The following is a 19827-nucleotide window of genomic DNA, read 5'->3' as shown; positions in this document are numbered from 1 at the left end:
AGACTTCAGATTAAATTTTTTTGGTGGAAATCTAAACTATTCTATTTTAACAAGCTCAGGAATCTTTTCCACAGAAGGATGCCAGAGGAACTCAGTTCTTGAAAGCACACATTTTCACAATGGATATGATGAGGCCATTATTTCCTCCCATCTGGACTGTTAACTCTACTGTACCTTTGACAAAGCAAGCTGATTTATCTAAAGGAGAGCAAAGCATACACACAAATGCAGCCTGGCTCTAGCTACGTTCTGTGACCCACAGACTGACCTAGGGAGGTGAATACTATCAAAGCAGAAGAACCAGAGGGAACGAAGTCTTGCTGAAGCAGATAGGGCCAATTCTCAGGGTGTCAGGCCACCAGGTAGACCAAACAAGAGCTCAATCCTGGCCAGCCTCCTCCCTAAAGATGGAGGATTTTCAGTCAAGGGCCCAGCAGTGCCACCATGAGCCCAGTGAACTACTGTGACGTGCCACCTGGGGACAGGAGTTCAGTGAGGAGGCTTTCCTTCTTGAGGCCTAGTCCCTGGTGGGTCAGACGGTAAAGAATCTGCCTGTAATGCGCGAGACCCAGGTTCTATCCCTGGGTGGGGAAGATCCCCTGGAGAAGGAAATGGCAACCCACTTCAGTATTCTTGCCTGGGAAACCCTATGGACAGAGAAGTCTGGTGGGGTACAGTGCATGGCGTAGCAAACAGTCAGACACGACTGAGTGACTAACACTTCACTCTTTCATCTAAGGTAGGTGGTAGAATCCTGGGCTGTTTACAAATACAGTAGATTCCCACAAAGCCAGGAAGCCCTTGCTCCTCAAACTTGAGGCATGCTAAGTCACTTCACTATGGACTGCAGTGTTAGTCGCTGAGTTGTGTCCGACTCTTTGCAACCCCCTGCCAGGTTCCTCTGTCCATGGGGTTCTCCAGGCAAGAATACTGGAGTGGGTTGCCGTGCCCTCCTTCAGCAGATGTTCCCAACCCAGGAATCAAGCCTGAGTCTCCTGCACTGCAGGTGGATTCTTTATTGTCTGAGCCACCAGGGAAGACCTTCAAATTTGAGGAATAAAACCAAATCACATAGACTGCTAAGCTACTACCCTGCATGCAACATTCACCCAACCACAGATCTACTAACTGACAAATACTGTGTCCCTGTGTTCCGGGTGAAGATAAAGTATGACTGACTCCCTTTCCCTGCCCTTCACAATGCAAATAAGGTGGTTAAGAGCTAACATTTGTGGGATGCTCACCTAATCAGTTTACAAAACACATTCATACCTTACTCAGCCCTCAGTGTAACTCTCTTGAGATTAGATTCGAGTAGACAGAATCATCACTGTTGATAGGCAAGATACAAGAGAGGCCTCCAAGTAGACTAAATAACTTGCCCAAAGCTACACAATAAGTAGCAGAGGCAAGATTAACATTATGTCTTCCTGATTCCTTAGGTACTTAGTAGCACCACAGCCAGTCCCTACATCTAGGAAAAACTTTATAAAAATCACACAGAAAAACAAGAGAGTCCTTAGTCCTGGCTTAAAGACCATACCTTAATACAAAACCCAGAAAAAGTATTTGAGCTCTCTTTGGGGGAAGATGTGTGGGCATGCTCTCCTGATAAACAAAATCACTGATTAAAGACCAAACTGGGGAGGTGAGACCTCAGGAGCATCCATTAATGTCCAGAGGGACTCACCAAAGGAGTTTTCAGGGTTTTATCTGCACTGCAGGTGAGTGGAACCTCTGTCCTAGCTCCCTAATGGCATCTCTCCAGCAGGAGAGATCACAACTTCTGGAGGCTGTAGCCCCGAATGTCATAGACACGTGACCATAACATACCAAGGGCAGCTTTCAGACCCAGGGACATGAGGGATCTCATGGCTTTTGGGTGGACCTTGGGGCCAAATGATTTCTAACTACAGCATCTAGTACCATCTCTTGAGCAACCCAAAAAGAACGCAGAAAGAATCTAAGCCCTGGATGTAAAAGTCCAAGCACGCCAGATGCTCCTGTAGTATTTCCAGTTCTGTACATTTGGAAGGACCTTATTAGTTCTCCTTATACTGAATGAATTTCCACTCACAGGTTCTGCCCTCTGGAGCAGCCAAGAGTGAGACCAGTTCTTTCCCACAGCAGCACTCAATTACTAAACGACAGCTCTCATGTGCCTTTTCTCTCCTAACTTCTCCCCATACTTAACCTTCTGCAACTCTACTTCAAATGACACGCACTGCATGGTATTGGTACTTCCTCCAGGGCCCTTCCACTGAGTTCAAGAACATTTTAGAATGCTGCATTCAGAACCTGAGACATGACTTACACACAGCTCATGACAGGTGTGGTCTGAGGAGCTTTGAGTACAATGGGGCCATTACGCCCCTGGATCTGTACGCTGTACTTTCATTAACCCAGTCTATGACCACGCTGGTTATTTTGGCAGCTGACATACTATTGTACTTACAGTCAAATAAAAACTCCAGAACTTTTTTTTTTATAGGCTCTAGATCTTATCCTCCTCTAAGATAGGCAGCCATGAGCAACAGGCATACCAGTGTTGGAGGTGAAGATGCAACTCCATATTCTCAAATAGGGCTGAAGAAACAACCACCTACAGTGCTCCGTTGCTACCCCATGGTGGGTACATAGGATAGGAAGAAAGAGACAAGTAGAGGAATGAGAAAGGATGGAATTTTGGTTAGAAGATTCTGAGAAATCAAACCACTGCTCTTGCCTTCCTTTTCGTGACACGGGCTTGGTTTTATATGTTTGGTCAAAGAAATTGCTGTAATTCTGGGTTTACTGCAGGTCCCCAAGAAGTAGCTATTGGTAGAAGAAGAAGTTAAAGTCCTTATTATGGTAAAGTCACCACTGAAAGGCCATTCATTCAACTGCCATTTTTAGACAGTTTGTTATAGGGCTGAACAACTCTAGCATTATCCTACACTTCCCTCTACTCTGGGACATTTACTCTAATGGGACTTCTCAATATTTGTACTCACAGGGAAAACACGTGACCCATGGACCACACAAACTAGAGGCCTGTCGAGGCTCATGACAGTAGCAGAAGGTGACCAGGATCAGTAAGAAAATGGTAATCCAAAATGTGAAAAATACAGACTTTGGAAACAAGTGTTTACTGATGTAAGTATAAAAGACTAGGATACACTAACACAAGGAGGAGGAAATAATGTCCCAAATGACTAATAATCTAGCTGTGGAGGTAAGCTGCAAATGAAAAGATGAAGATATTTTAAAAAGTAACATAAAGGGATTATTAAGAGCTGTCCCAGGGAGCATGTGGTTTGCACAGAAACTGTTCTGGTACTTCTTCTGCAAGAAGAAACCTGGCCTGCGCTGGCCAGGAAGGCCCTTGTGGAGAGATGAGATTTGAGTGGGACCTTGAGGGGCTGCTATACTTTAGATAAGCAAAAATAGGAGAACATTCCAGAGCAGTCGGGGTGGTATGAACAGAAACTTGGGAGGAGGAAGCCAAATGCATGTTTAGGGACAGTGAAGAAAACAATTTGGTTGGAGCCAAGTTTATTGACCAGAATAACACATGGATGTCGGTATTGGGTAAGTTTGGGCTTCATCTGTGGGCCAGGGATTTCCAAACTTTGATTATATACTTCAATTAGTGAACACGATTATAGTCATGCACTCCCAAAACAAGTAACTTATTTATAAATTATGTTTCTGTACTCCTGTATTACCTTTAAGTACATAATAAAACATACACAAAACCATTTTAAAAGGATGAGTTAAAGAGATTCTAATATTTTCTTTCAGTACCTCAAAAAACCATCCTGTATACCTGGAGGCACCCCCACATTAGAGACCACTGCCATGAGGGGAGAGGGAGGCAGGGAGCCCTCACCAAGTAGGGAGACAATGTGGTGGGGGGGTGGCTGGTGAGGCTGGGAGGCAGATGATGGGGAGGAGGATTAAGAAGGCTTCTCTGGGCATGAGGTCAGGCCCATGCTCAGGTGGTAGAAGAGAAAATGCAAAAAAAGGGGCAAAAGAGAAAAGGCAAAAAGAGGGATGATTTTTTAAGGAAAAAAATTTAATGGTTATTTGGAGAATGAAGAGGGTCTATGGATTAGTGTAGAGAGGAGAGGAAGTGAGGAGTGGTCAGGGAGACGGGCTTTGAGAAGTCAGTGCCGTGCCCATGAGAGCTCTCAGCTCCCCTTGGCTCCCTGCCCCCACCACAGCATTGACAGAGATGGCAGGAACAGGGACAACCTTCAGCAGTTTGATACTAGCACTAAAAACACCAGCTAATCTTTTTTTTTTAATTAGTAAGGAAAATTAGAAAGAAAAGAAGGTACTATATGTTAAATTTCAATGGTCCTCTATAAGCTGGGGTATTTGAAAAGGGAGTTACTATAATCAAAATTATATTCAGGCAGCTTTCCCTAGAGAGCATCCATCCTTTTCCAAGTGGAGAAGGGTTTAAACGGTGCTGATTGACAGGACTGCTCCACAGAAGTTTGGCAGAAGCACAGACATTTATCCTAATGAGAGCTGTAGGAAAAACCAAATGAATGATGTGAATAGGAGCAAAGGAAAGAAAGATGCTTCAAGTTGTCATCCTGTAGTGATACACTCAAAGGTAAAGATATGGGAGGAGAGGAATAGCCCTATTCAAATGAGTTATCCAAAAAGGGGCTCTTTCAGTGGCATTATGCCAAAACCCTGAGCTCAGACTCATAACCCTTCCCTCTAATGGTCTGTTTAGTCTATGAGACAGTCACAAGCTAGACCAGTTTTCAGTGGTGTACATTCATGATGGGATAAGCACCATCTCCCTTAATTTCTTGTGATGAGGTGTCCACATACTTTTGCCCACTCCCCTTTATCATCAGCAACCTCCTCTTATAAGACTTTGTAAGCTAGAAGACTCTGACATCCCCAGATAAAATTACCCAGTGCTTTCCAAGACCCAATCCATGTTCTGTGTCTCAGGAGCAAAGTTAGTTTCAGGGCTACCCAGACACACACCAGTTATCAGTCGGATGCCACTTCCCTACAGGCCAGTGGACCAGACTTACAGAAGGCTACTTTGTCCTTGATACTTTTCACCTTTCATCAATGTCACAATCCCAAAAGGACCTGTTAATTGCCCAGGCTCATTCTCAAAAACAGCCAAAAGGACTTTGAGGTGCAGTTTTTAAGAAATCATCACTGGCTGGAAACAATCCTACAGGAGGAATGAAGACAGGTGCAAAGGAGAACACAGCAAACAGAAGTCAGGCCTGGGAGCCGCATGGAGGTGAAACATGCAGAACTGCCTCCAGGACCCCACTTACCAGCTTGCTTTTGACCAACTGTTCTATCGCACTGACAAGGTCTGCAGCAGTAGGTACTTCGGTGGAAGCCTGCCGGGCTGCTAGCAAAGAGGAGGACTGCAAGACATTGAGCAGCAAGGGAAAAGCAGATTAGCGAGGAATGAGGAATAGCAATTAGGAAGAAACTCAGCAAGTACAAAGCTCAAAGCAGGCAAGGGAAGCAAAGCTCTATGTTTAGAGGGAAGAGATGACACAGGGAGATAGGGGTAGAGCAGGAGTGGGGCAGGCCTGCCGGACCCCTCGTCAGGAGCTCTGGCCAGCAGCGAAGCAGGGCCAGATGAGGCTCTGTTTAGGCAGGCCTCCAGAGGAGCTGCAGGGAGGGTCACTGAGTTCCCAAGAGGCCAACAGGGAAGGGCTGCGCCCACTGACAGCAACAGGGGAGGGGGCAGACAGGACTTTGGTCACTACAGGGCTGCCCACTGCTATTCCAGGAAATGAGGGGTCAATAAACCTAGCCTCAAGTGTGTCCAAACAGAAACTGTCCTTGCTTTGCTGAGATTTAGATCTTTAGTACAGACAGTCACTTTGTGTCAAGCAGAAATGCTAGGGGCAGGGCACTTGGGAGACCAGAAACTGCCTCCCTCTCCTCTCTCTCTCTCTCTCTCTCTCTCACACACACACACACACATACTCTCTCTCCTCCACAAACACAACTGTCTCTGGAAAGGCCCAGGACTGCGTTAGCAGGCCTTGTGCCTCTCATGCTGGGGCACACACGGACGACCCTGTTCACAGTGAAAGGAGGCTCAAGCCAGGGCCTTCCTCCTCCCTTCACATTAGCAATGAGGACTGGGCCATGGGACTGTTGGTCAACGTCCCTGCTCCCCAAGGGACAGTGCTTTTGCTTTTGCTTTCTTCCTTTTCCTACTGGAGAAGAAACTGGGAGAGAAATGGTTAACCCTACATGCATGTGTAAACTTTAACCCACCCCGCACTTCCAAGAAGAGGGCAACGGTGTTCACAGGGCCCAGGACAAACGGGCATAGCGACTGTGGGAGTAGAAAGTTGAACTCCCCAGCTGGGCTCTGGATTCAAGCTTGTTCCTTAAGTTAGGGGGAAGAGTTTCAAAAGGGAAATTTTTTGTTGTCTCATCTAAGACTGACTTGAGGTTTTTGCTTCTGAGATGGGGTAATAATATCAAATGAATGTAATTAAGGGAGCAACACTCTTTTTCCTTTCCTGGAAAGCAGGAAAACAGCTTACTATTCTTTGGAAATCCAAGTTAGCTACTTCTCAATCTAGTAATCCTACCCCCCTGGGAACTGATTCCAAGGAAGGAAGTCAAAAGAAAAAATGCTGTATGTACCAAGTGATCTGCAGCAGTATTACCAAGAGCAGCAAAAATTAGAAACAACCCAGGATATCCCCAAACAGGTTGGTCAAGCGAATTATGATACATAAGTGTAATACTCCTCAACTATTAAAATTACAGTTATGAAAGTAAAATTAATAAGATTTTAGGAAATATTAAACATTGTTTATATTTAATTTTATAGGTATTAAAAATATAAAACACCGAACACATCATATGCCTATTTAGAATTATAAAAATAAAACATATATGCATATGAACAAATAGAAGGAAACAAGGAGAATTAAAGAACTGCATAATTCTAGAATGAGTGAATTTTTTAAAACTCCTTTTATACTGATTTAAAACTTATTTTAATAATTCCAATTCCATTTGCTAGAAAATTCTGAAGCTCGTCCCACTCCCAAATATTCCAGGAAAACAGAAGTTCAGAAATAAAAAACAGGACTGAGGAGGTTCACTTGTCTTAAAAGGGGCTAATGCCATCTGTTGTAATCCTGTGTCTGGGGTGAGGCTGCATTCACAGTTAAAGATTATCCAGAAACAACACAACATCCTTTCCCCAAAACAAACCGTGTTTGACGGATTTCGAGGGGGAGGGTTCATGATCCTTCCTTGTAAGTTGGCACCTCCATGTGGAGGGCAGTGTGGGATGGTAGATATGTGACCTGAGCGCCCTGCTCCCCACACACATTCTCACTGCTTCTAGAACCTTTCACAATAGGCCTCTGGGAACATAGCAGGTTAGTTTTCATTCCCATCTCAAGGCAAAGGTATTTCTGCCTCTAGGAATCCAGGATGGGTATCATGCCATGCTTCCTCTTCTCTTCCCAACAGTCCAGGGTCAGAGCATCACCTTAGGAGGGGCTGTAACTGTGTGCTTCTCATGGGTGAGTCACCGAGGGGGGCAGTACTCACACTGCAGTCACTGGCCTGTCTGTGGAAAATGTCCCTCTAGCTTAGCACTGAGGAAGAGTGCAAGTAACGTCTGGGGACAACTGATCCAAACGCAAAGCAGAGAGAATGCGAGTAAGATCTGGGATCTCACCAGGAACTCTGAAGCAACTGTACCCAGTACTTCCTGAATTGTATCCTGGGTGGCACTGTGAAGGTCAGCTCCCTGCCCATGCAACTTGGGCCCACCACCTCTGAGGGGGCTGCTGAATGCGGGACAGAGCACAAGAGAGCCAGGGAGACCCTGGGGGGATGGCTAACCACCACCAACAGTACCATAAAACAACACTGAAGTCACCACCTCTGCCTCCAGTCCTCTAGGACAGAAATGCTGAGAGAAGCAAGAGAAACGCGATGAAGTGAGAAGACTTCAGTGGTAAGGAAGGGTGGTGACAGATTACACTACGAAAGGAGGGACCTGCCTGAGCCCCAGCAAGGTACTGGGAAGCAAATCCAGCCTGAGCTCTGCTCCAGAACAGCTGGGATGATCAGCTGTGCTCAGAGACACAGGGACACACACATTCCCAACGCCAGCGAGCCTCTGCATGCCACTGAGCCAGGGGGTTTTGCAAACCAAAGAACTGGGGCAACCTGGCATATTGGGTTTGTCCATCTATGGCAAAACCTCCCCTTAGCAGCATCTCCATCCCTCACGCTGTCTGCACCACGCTTGACTGGAAGTTACTGTGATTTGGAGTTTAGAGTTAAGGATGAGAAAAACCATCAGCTAAAACATTGGTTGAACGGTTATGTACAACAGAACGATCACTACCTAGAGCCATCTCAGCTTCCTCTTTGAGACAAGTAGTTTCTTTCGGGATCTGCTGTTTCCGAAGAGAGAGACATTATCCTTCATCAGCAGGACCTGGTACTAGGCAGATTCTCACTTTGAGAATTCTCCCTTTGAGAACCCACCCCTACACTGCCCAGATTGAAGTTAGTCCCCATAACCCAATACAGACGGAATCTGCATCATCTGGGAGTCATGAGGCATAAGAGACAACAAGGGAGAGAGAGCATTACTACCCTCACCACACACACTAAACAAAATCACATTTCACACATGGCTCTTTCAAGTGTGAAAAAGATCCTACCATTTCGTCCTGCGTGGGGTCGTTGTCAAAGATCTTCATAGGCGGGGGGAGGGGTGTGTGTGACTCTTCATCTGCCTCATCTTCACCCCAACCTTTCTTGCTCTTCTAGAACAAAAGAGCAGCATTAGTCACTGTTTCCTACACTTAGAGATGTCAGTTGGTTCAGGACTTGGGATTTCTTAAAAAACAACATATGATACCCTCCTCTCTCAACACACTCCTATTTTTCCCTGTGTGGAATGGGCACCCTTGTTTATCTCAAAGGACAGTGAGGACCAAATGGGGAAAACACACACACACACATGAAAGACATCTACTTTACTGGTTAGCCAGGAAAAGAAAGGCTGAGACAGTGGTCAGAGAGAAACCAGCATTTTAAGTTTATGAACAATGATTAAACCACAGTCTAAATGTCACCAGGCTCTACTGTCATTCTCAGAGGAAGAAAAAGCAGATAGCATAAAACTACAAAAACAGTCTGGTTTCATATCAAGAAGAATTTCTTAGCCATGTCAATGACTAGAGTAGGTTAGTTTGCCAGGTAAAAGAGTTATCTCATTCTGTAACCAAATACCCTGTATGTTTTGACCACAGAATCCCAGCTTTGGAAGGGATATAAGAGATCATTGGCCAGTCTGACCATCAGGTCAACATGGGTCTCTCTGACTGTTATGTGAGGTCATATGCTCTCCCAGACCTTTCCAATATGGATGTCCATTTGTTTTCATGAAGGCCCATTTCTAGTTGAGCTTTATTAAAGGCTGAAACCTTGCCAACTGTAAACCTTCACCTGTTAAGTGTAATACTCCCCTCTGGAGCAACCAGGAGTTGTATACTCCCTTTCATATATGGCTCTGCTCAACATACTGGAAAACAGTCATAATCTCAAAAGACAGTCCTCTTGTTTTCCAAGTGAAATGACCTCCATTCTTTTATTCTTATTCTAAACAGGCCTAGCAGGAACTTGCCTGGAAGTCCAGCGGCTAAGACTCCATGCTCCCAACGTAGGGGGCCAGCATTCAGTCCATGCTCAAGGAACTAGATCCCACGTGCCACAACTAAGCGTCCATGGGTCACAACTAAAGACCTTGCCTGCGGCAACTAAGGCCCTAAGCAACCAACCAAACATTGTAAAAATCAGTAAATAGAAGTCCTAGCAGGTTTTATGTAGTCCTTAGTAGAGACTGGGGACTTGGTGACCACTGGCTCCCTGTGGGCCTAGACCGCCACATCCAGAGGGTGGGTGGAGGAGGAAGAGGGATAGACGGGGAGTTTGGGGTTGGCAGATGCAAACTATCACAGTTAGAATGGATAAACAACAAGGTCCTACTGTATAGTCAGGGAACTACATTCAAACTAGGGATCTGGAAAATAGCTAGGCCCAACAAGACCAACTATGGGGAGTTAGAATCCGGCTAGTTCACAAACCTTGGTGAAGGACACCTCTTGAGGCTCCAGGAATGAGGCATGTCAGAAGCCCCTCCTGATGGAAGGCTCCGAGGCCTCGTGTAATTACCTCATCAGCGCTGTCTCCCTGAGGGGTCGTCTCATCCCCAGGCTTGGGAGATCCCAGGTCAAAGCTCTTCCGACCATCTCGTACTTTCTTCTGCTTCTTGATGTTTCCATCTGCTTTCCCACTGTTAAGCCGGCGCACGGGACTCGTCAGCCACTTCTTCAGGGTGTTGGTGGAACGCTTGGGCCCAGGGGAGCTGTGGATGGAGTTCAGGGATGGTTGGGCCTGCAGGTTGGCCACCGACTCGGACTTGCCTCCGTTTTCACTTGAGGAATGAGAGTACGCATCTGAGGAGGAAGAACAGATAGCCATAGCTGTGTCAGGACACTTCAGGTAGGCTGCCAGCCTGGGAATAAGAGAGCTCGGCCTCAGGAAGCAGGGCACAAGGCCGAATGTCAAGGCCAGCTGCAGATCCTGGTCAAGGGAACCCCCTTATTATCAGATGGTAATAGCTAACACTCAATCCACAGGTGCTGTGGATACAGTAGTAGTAGAAAACAAAGACCCCTACTGCTGCTGCTGCTGCTAAGTCGCTTCAGTCGTGTCCGACTCTGCGACCCCATAGACGGCAGCCCACCAGGCTCCCCCGTCCCTGGGATTCTCCAGGCAAGAATACTGGAGTGGGTTGCCATTTCCTCCTGCAATGCATGAAAATGAAAGTGAAGTCGCTCAGTCGTGTCTGACCCTCAGCAACCCCATGGACTGCAGCCTTCCAGGCTCCTCCGTCCATGGGATTTTCCAGGCAAGAATACTGGAGTGGGTTGCCATTGCCTGTTCCGACAGACCTTTGCCTTCATGGAAAAAAAAATCAAGCCTCTAAGTGAGATTCATCAACTGATACCAATGTCATAAAGCACTGATGAGTATTCTAAAGTTGTATAAGACAGATTTTATTTTCAAACCCCTTATTTAGTTACATACACAGAGAGAGACAGAGAGACAGAGAGAACGAGAAAGACAAGAGCCAAAGAGCAAGACAGGACACGCAAAATAAAGATAAATGCACAAAGCACTATATGATTAATTGCCAAAGGGCTGGCATGGACTCTAGACGATAAAGAAACAGAGTTCAGAGGAGGGTCAGATCAGTGTAGGCAGCAAGACTGGTCTGAAAAGCTTTAATGGAAAAGATGTGTCTGAATAGAAGAGAAGGAATTCCAAAAGGGGGAGATGGCAGGAACAAAAGCACAGAAGCAGGAAAATGGAAAAATAAGTTAGCACAGCCCTTAAATAGATCCTTTAAATGAAATACAGATTAACAGAAGGAAAACTGGACAGAAAGAAGAGTGAAAACATTTAATAATAAACTAGAGGAGTATGAATTTTATTATGAGACTCTACTGGGAAATGGGGTGATAGAAAGGGCTTTTGTCTTTTAATTAATTTGGTAACTACATGTAACATAGCCCTGGGAAGAAGACTGAATCCAGAAGGCCACACTACGACACAGCGAGGACAAAAGAAGGAATGTGAGGCATTTCAAAGCAAGATGTGATAGGGCTAGTATCTGGATGACACACCAAAGGTGAGCAGTCTCTTTTGTGCTGCTGCTTCTCAATGGCGAAAGGTCTTGGGAGAACACCTGACCAGTTTCACCTCACCCCTGATGGGTCCTCTTACCCTGGTACCAGTTTACATGCTGGTATTTAAACAGAGTATTGCTGTGACTTTTCATACCCAGTTGTCTCAAAGACCAAATCATCTTTTCCTATAATGACTTTATCTGAGACCCAGACTAGAGGTCTAACCTGGCCTTGGAGGCCCTACAGCCTAGACCTGCCCAATACATTCAGTATAAAGCCTTAAAGTGAATCAATGTTTTTGCCAATAGAGAGCTGCCTCCAGCTGTTATACTGGTGGATCTCATAGGCACCAAGCTCAGGCTGTTGACCCTGTGGGAACTTCCTTAGCTATGGTCAGAGTTCTGTGCATACTCTGGAAAACAACGGCAGAATATCTGCATGTAGAAGCATTAAAAATTGAGCTCCTAAAGCCCCTTGGTATGAAGGAACACTCAGAGGGCTGCTCAGCTCAGGGACTATGTGGGGATCGACTGGCCTGCTTGACGTCTCTTTAAGGACAAAGTTGTAATCTTATCTCAAGAGAATTCTGTGTTGGCTGTGGTCTTGGTTGTGTTGACATTATTTCTCAAGTGTTTGGTATGGACCAAACTCTTGTTCTCAGAAGCCTGGGTGATAAACATCTCAGAAGCACTGGTAGTGGGCCTCTTATCTTTCTGTCGATAAGCTGCAGAGGCTTTCCATTCACCATACCCATGTGATACCACAAAGTTCTATTAAATCCAAGCCTTCAAAACTTAGATATCAGCATATGTTATGTCAGCAGAGCTAGAGGCCCAGCTACATTAACTGTGCCTGGTACTACTACGCAGACAGATGACTGAATACATTTTCTGTTCCATGGCAAACCATAGGCTGGCTTTGAGATTTAAGAATGCAAATTTTGACTGACCATTCTTCTTGTCTCTCTGTCATCTGGTTCTGCTTTGGTGCATTCTGCACAGATTAGTGGCAAGTGGACAGATTACAAAGTACAAATAAAAATCAAGAGTATTCTCACTTTTGTTTCAAGTTTATTCTGTGAAAAACAATTAGGGCCATTCAACCACAGCCCACATAAAAGAGAATTCAAGAATTGGAAGCAACCTCTAATTTGTCATTTACAGTTAGGGTCCTGTATTGAGGCAGGGCTGCCTCTAAATCACTTTGAATGCGAAAGAATATGACATCATTTAGTCTCAAATTTATACTTAGTTTATTGCTACTTCAAAGAATAATTGGCACGTGATGCTCATCCTGTCTTTGAAAAATGGATGCAATGAGCTGTTTGAAAATTTATTCTAGTACCTTTCCAGGCACAACAGTTAACTGACTGATTTGTAACAACTACAACAGTAATACTGTTATTTCATCAAATCTCCCCAAGCTGAGATAGGTACTATTTAGTAGGATTGTCATTTTAGGAAATAGAGTGTTCCAAGAAACCAAGGGTCAGTGTTGGTAAGTGGCAGAGAAGCAAAATTTATACCTAGATCTGACTCCACTACACATATATTTAATCTTAGTCCAACATTTGTGTTTATACCATGTATTCTTTTAGCCTCTATAATTATTGTAAAAAGGACCATCACATTGCTAGTCTATGCAACATTAATATAATATAAATATACATTTATATATAATTTATATGTTACAACATTTCAATGATGAAAACAATCTCAGTCTCACTAATTTTACAGATAAGGCAAGGAAAGCTTGTATTGCAAGGAAAGCTTGTATTTGGGAACTCCATGGTCATAGATCAGTTAGTCATAAAGCTAGGACCAGAATCCAGGCACCTCTACATCTCTCCAGGGTTCTGAACTAAGGCTTCATCTTTAGCCTTGAGGCATTAAAAACTGCCTCATAAGGTTGGTATCTGGCTTTAAGTCACTGAGAAGACAGGTAATGTGCAGGTAATAAAGTTCCTTGGTATGTCCATCCTTTCTAGATCAGGAAAAAAAATATTCTGAGGTTGATTTTACTATGAGATATTTTTAAGACAGAGAAAAATATATAGAAAAAAATTAACATTCAGGTACCTACCACCTAGGTAGGTAGACAATTTTTTTTTGCCATATTTTCTTGTTTTAAATCTTTCTTTTAATTGAACTATAATTGATTTACAAAGTTATGTTGGTTTTAGGTGTATAGCAAAGTGATTGTTATACATATGTGTGTGTACATATATACATATTTTTTCAGATTCTTCACTATTATAGGTTATTATAAGATGTTGAATATAGTTACCTGTGCTATACAGTAAATCCTTGTTTATCGAATTTATATACAGTAGTGAGTGAAAGTCGCTCAGTCATGTCCAATTCTTTGTGACCCGTGGACTGTACACTCCATGGTATTCTCCAGGCCAGAATGCTGGAGTGGGTAGCCTTTCCCTTTTCCAGGGGAATCTTCCCAATCAGGGATCGAACCCAGGTCTCCTGCATTGCAGGCGGATTCTTTACCAACTGAGACACAAGGGAAGCCCATGTAGCCCATATAGAGTAGTGTGTATATGTTAACCCCAAAGTCCTAATTTATCCTCCCCCCTCTTTCCCCTTTGGTAATCATAAACTTGTTTTCTATGTCTGGAGTCAGTTTCCATTTTGTAAATAAGTTCATTTATATCATTTAAGACTTCATATGTAAGTGATACACTATGGTATTTGGACTTCACTTAAAATGATAATCTCAAGGTCTATCCATGTTGCTGCAATGGCATTATGTCATTCTTTTTTATGGATTAGTAATATTCCATTATATGTATAATATGTGTGTGTGTATATATATATATACATACACACACTACATCTTCCTTATTGATTCATTTGTTGATGGACATTTAGGTTGCTCCCATGTCTTAGCTATTAAAAATAGTGCTGCTATAAACATTGGGGAGCAGGTATCTTTTCAAATGAGACTTTTCCTTGGATATCTGCCTAGGAATGAGATCACTGGATCATATGATAATTCTATTTTTAGTTTTTAAGGAATCTCCATATTGTTCTCCATAGGAGCTGCACCAATGCGTATTTCCAACAACAGTGTAGAGGGTTCCTTCTTCTCCACATCTTCTCTAGCACATGTGATTTCTAGACTCTTTGATGATCGCCATTCTGATCAGTGTGAAGTGATACCTCATTGTAGTTTTAATCTGCATTTCTCAAATAATTAGCAATATTGAACACCTCTTCATGTGGCTGGCTGTGGGCCATCTGTATGTCTTTGGAGAAGTGTCTATTTAGGTCTTCTGGCCATTTTTTGATTGGGTTGTTTGCTGTTTTTTTTAATATTAAGCTGTATGAGCTGTTTGTATATTTTGGAGATTAATCCCTTGTTGCTAGCATTGTTCATAAGTATTTTCTCCCAACTCATAGTTGTCTCTTCTGTTTATGGTTTCCTTTGTTGTGCCAAAGCTTTTAAGTTTAATTAGGTTCCATTTGTTTATTTTTGCTTCTGTTTCTGTTACTCTAGGGTAGAGAGACAAAAAAATATTGCTGTGATTTATGTCAAAGAGTAGTGTGCACCTACATCTTCCTCTAGGAGTTTTACAGTACTGTATTTGGTCTTATGCTTAGGTCTTTCATTCATTTTGAGTTTATTTTTGTATCTAGATAATGTTCTAATTTAATTCCCTAGCCACCTCTCTAAACTGCCCAATTTCTTCCTTAGTATCTAAGAAAAGTAGACATGATGCATGGTCACAGAACACATTCCAAAGCTTCACCGATGACTAGAGAATTCTTGACACCAACATTCATCTCTTAATGATATTTTGTTCAAGCAGATTAAAAAAGAAAACTTCTTTCAGTATAAGTGGCATAATTTCCCTGCCTTGATTATATGATTCAAGAATAATCTACTGGTGCCTACCTAATGGATGGCAACAGAGAGATGGCAGCACTGGACAGACATTCAGGCCTCTGTTTCTTCATCCATAAAATGGTCAGATTAGACACAGTGCATTCAAAGTCTTGCCCTACCACTGGGCCAATTACTTGATCTCTGTCTATCTCAGTTTTCTCATCAGTAAATGAAGATAACATTAGTATCAACCCTATAGGGCTGTTATTAGGATTAAGGAATAAATATTTGTGAAGTGCTTATAACAAATGTTATACTTCCACTGGAAGTACCATCTAAGTTACATAAAAAGTAATAAAACCATAACTATCTCCCCTAGTTCCATGTCTGTGATTCTACTCTGTATCTTCCTTCACTACATCTGTATGTTCTTCTAAAGGCTAGACTAGATAACGTAAGGCCATTTTTAACCTCAAAGTGCTATGCTTCATGAAAACAAAGAAAAACTTAGGGTTACCAGTTGCTATTCTGTGCTATTCTCCCTTCCAACATAGAATAACTTACAATCAATGCCTAAAATCTCACTGGAGTATAAGGAGTCACATCCTTGGGCTACCAGGTCATTGCTGTCCACCCTCCCACGATTAAGAAGTTTAAGCAGTACAGGTTACTCCCTGGAGATGACACATGCCTCTTTACCTACAGGGTATCCCTAGGAACAGGAGCTTCTGATGGGCTTGATGACCAGGCAACTGAATGGCTGTGAATATTTAGTTCAGTCGCTCAGTCGTGTCCAACTCTCTGCAACCCCATGAATTGTAGCACGCCAGGCCTCCCTGTCCATCACCAACTCCCAGAGTTCACCCAAACTCACGTCCATTGAGTCAGTGATGCCATCCAGCCATCTCATCCTCTGTCGTCCCCTTCTCCTCTTGCCCCCAGTCCCTCCCAGCATCAGTCGTTTCCAATGAGTCAACTCTTCGCGTGAGGTGGCCAAAGTATTGGAGCTTCAGCCTCAGCATCAGTGCTTCCAAAGAACACCCAGGACTCATCTCCCTTAGAATGGACTGGTTGGATCTCTGGAAGACTCTGGACTCTCAAGAGTCTTCTCCAACACCACAGTTCAAAAGCATCAATTCTTCGGTGCTCAGCCTTCTTCACAGTCCAACTCTCACATCCATATATGACCACTGGAAAAACCATAGCCTTGACCAGACGGACCTTTGTTGGCAAAGTAATGTCTCTGCTTTTGAATATGCTATCTATGTTGGTCATAACTTTCCTTCCAAGGAGTAAGCATCTTCATGGCTGCAATCACCATCTGCAGTGATTTTGGAGCCCAGAAAAATAAAGTCTGACACTGTTTCCACTGTTTCCCCATCTATTTCCCAAGAAGTGATGGGACCAGATGCCATGATCTTAGTTTTCTGAATGTTGAGCTTTAAGCCAACTTTTTCACTCTCCTCTTTCACGTTCATCAAGAGGTTTTTTAGTTCCTCTTCACTTTTTGCCATAAGGGTGGTGTCATCTGCATATCTGAGGTGATTGATATCAATCTTGATTCCAGCTTGTGCTTCTTCCAGCCTGGCGTTTCTCATGATGTACTCTGCATATAAGTTAAATAAGCAGGGTGACAATATACAGCCTTGATGTACTCCTTTTCCTATTTGAAACCAGTCTGTTGTTTCATGGCCAGTTCTAACCGTTGCTTCCTGACCTGCATACAGGTTTCTCAAGAGGCAGGTCAGGTTGTCTGGTATTCCCATCTCTTTCAGAATTTTCCACAGTTTATTGTGATCCACACAGTCAAAGGCTTTGGCATAGTCAATAAAGCAGAAATAGATGCTTTTCTGGAATTCTCTTGCTTTTTCGATGATCCGGCGGATGTTGGCCATTTGATCTCTGGTTCCTCTGCCTTTTCTACAACCAGCTTGAACATGGTTCAGGTATTGCTGAAGCCTGGCTTGGAGAATTTTGAGCATTACTTTACTAGCGTGTGAGATGAGTGCAATTGTGTGGTAGTTTGAACATTCTTTGGCATTGCCTTTCTTTGGGATTGGAATGAAAACTGACCTTTTCCAGTCCTGTGACCACTGCTGAGTTTTCCAAATTTGCTGGCATATTGAGTGCAGCACTTTCACAGCATCATCTTTCAGGATTTGAAATAGCTCAACTGGAATTCCATCACCTCCACTAGCTTTGTTTGTAGTGATGCTTTCTAAGGCCCACTTGACTTCACATTCCAGGATGTCTGGTTCTAGGTGAGTGATCACACCATTGTGATTATCTGGGTCGTGAAGATCTTTTTTGTATAGTTCTTCTGTGTATTCTTGCCACCTCTTCTTAATATCTTCTGCTTCTATTAGGTCCATACCATTTCTGTCCTTTATTGAGCCCATCTTTGCATGAAATGTTCCCTTGCTGTGAATATTAGGGTCTCAGATAACATCATGGGGTTGGAATAAACATATCAACATTATTGGTCTAAGCCTTGAGAGAAAGGTTCCATAATTTTAGGTATTCAAGAATCATGTTTCTAAGCACCACAGGAGATGAGAGCTGTCTGCTTGACATAAAGATGAAAATTGGAATAAAGCCCATGAGAGTTTACATACTTGAACACATCCTAGTAAGTCCACTGTTTATGCTGTATATTCTTTTAGTTGCGTAACCTTTCATTATTAACCAAAATATAAGATATTTGTATACAACAGGGGTAGTGACTGAATATACTAGAAATTTTGTTCATTTATAAATTAAATTTTCTTCCTGAAATGTTTTGCCTCATATTTATTTCACTTTTAATGTTACACCTAAAAAAGAAAAGCTTCTACTTTCTTTTTGCTCTAGTGTAAATTTTGCAAAACTATTCCTAAAGAATACATTGTGTACAAGTCACCAAAGAATGCAAATTTAGGATACAGCTGCATCCACAGATCTGTCATCTGCCAGTTTTCTAATCACAAAATACAGGTTCAGCTTTCTTTTCACTGATCTCAAAGTGGGTTGAAAGTGAAGGACCACAACTCCTAGACAAAAAGAAGGCAGTTCTATTAGTTTTGTGTGTTTAGTAGTCCCACAGACCAGGAATGGTGTCCTCAGAAGGGCTGGGCTGGGATCCCAGAGTACACACATGCACAGATGGCACCCAAGGTTTTGGGGGTTACGAGTGCCCAGATGCATAACTCACTAAGCTGGCCCACCATTTTATACATTGACTCCACGGGCACAACTCAAGAAGGAAAGCTCATTTCATCCAGTCTTCTGCAGTTCAGTGACGGTATTCAATCACATCCCAAAGGCAGATGTGATTCGTAATACATAGACACAGTATGTAATTCATACACTGTATTATGTAATTGCTAAAAGATTTGGGGTTTAGCTGTTCTTTATTAGTCATACCTCATCACCCACCCTCTAGATGGACAATAGGTCTATAAAATTCTTGCTGGTATTCATCATAATATTGTTTTGGAAGTTTTGACTCCAGTAGCTGAAATCAGAAGAAATCACAAAGATTTCTATAATCATTAGATATTTATAAAAAAGTCCTTTAAACACCTGTTATTGTGTTTTGCTTCAGCTCCAATGATACAAGAATAACTGTAAACTCATTCTTATTGCTCTCAATGTCCTAAGTTATATGTAATGTGAATGCATTCAAATACATCTGCCTATAGAGATTATCTATGCCCAAACATTTGTTTTCTTTGGCTTTCTATAAATAATTTACTTAATATAAAAATCAGAAGTATCACACCCTTTTTTTTTCACACTGGAAATTGCACATCTAGAGAAGGTTGTATGATGGGAAGGAAGGTCAAGAAGGCAATTCTCTGGGTAATAAACCCACAAGTTCAATTGTTTATAAGCATGGAGAGCACAAAACCTACAGTATTAGTGTATCCTTCATGATACAACAGAAGGGCCCTGGCAGGTCTTTTCGCAGAATGTTTAGCAAAAATGGTCTCCTGGTTGCACTTGCCAATGAGGTCCTGAAGCAAGGCACCCCCAGTTCCTGGCATGGTTGACTTCCCTGAAAACCACTTGGTTGCCTGTCTTGGTGTCTGGGCCACTTGGTAGCAAAGGAAAGCTGCTACGGTGACAGCAACAGGACATGTGGGAGAATCAGCCTGGTCCAAAAACTAGGAAACTTGTTGCCCTTGCGATTGCTCCTACCACAACCTTAGACTAAAGCTGGCAAACAGCCTGGCTCAGGATATTCCCTCCCTCACCTCTTAGCCTGATT

The 19827-nt window shown here is 43.1% G+C and overlaps 1 protein-coding gene across 21 annotated transcripts in view; it reads right to left on the bottom strand.

The window, feature by feature from the left end:
* The window catches only part of KALRN (kalirin RhoGEF kinase), a 692612-nt gene that overhangs the window by 71611 nt on the left and 601174 nt on the right, over positions 1-19827 (bottom strand). For 13 of the 21 annotated variants that reach the window (XM_027536186.1, XM_027536241.1, XM_027536231.1 and 10 more), the window contains 3 exons: positions 10219-10502; positions 8703-8807; positions 5304-5399 (listed from right to left, as the gene is read on the bottom strand). In XM_027536186.1, the coding sequence (XP_027391987.1) occupies positions 5304-5399; positions 8703-8807; positions 10219-10502 (485 nt within the window). The remainder of the gene's footprint in view (positions 1-5303; positions 5400-8702; positions 8808-10218; positions 10503-19827) is intronic. The other 8 variants (XM_027536195.1, XM_027536309.1, XM_027536396.1 and 5 more) reach the window with 3 other exon arrangements.

The sequence above is a fragment of the Bos indicus x Bos taurus genome, chromosome 1 (genome assembly GCF_003369695.1).
Source record: "Bos indicus x Bos taurus breed Angus x Brahman F1 hybrid chromosome 1, Bos_hybrid_MaternalHap_v2.0, whole genome shotgun sequence".
NCBI classification, from domain to species: Eukaryota; Metazoa; Chordata; class Mammalia; order Artiodactyla; family Bovidae; genus Bos; species Bos indicus x Bos taurus.
This window is presented reverse-complemented; position numbering and strand designations above follow the sequence as displayed.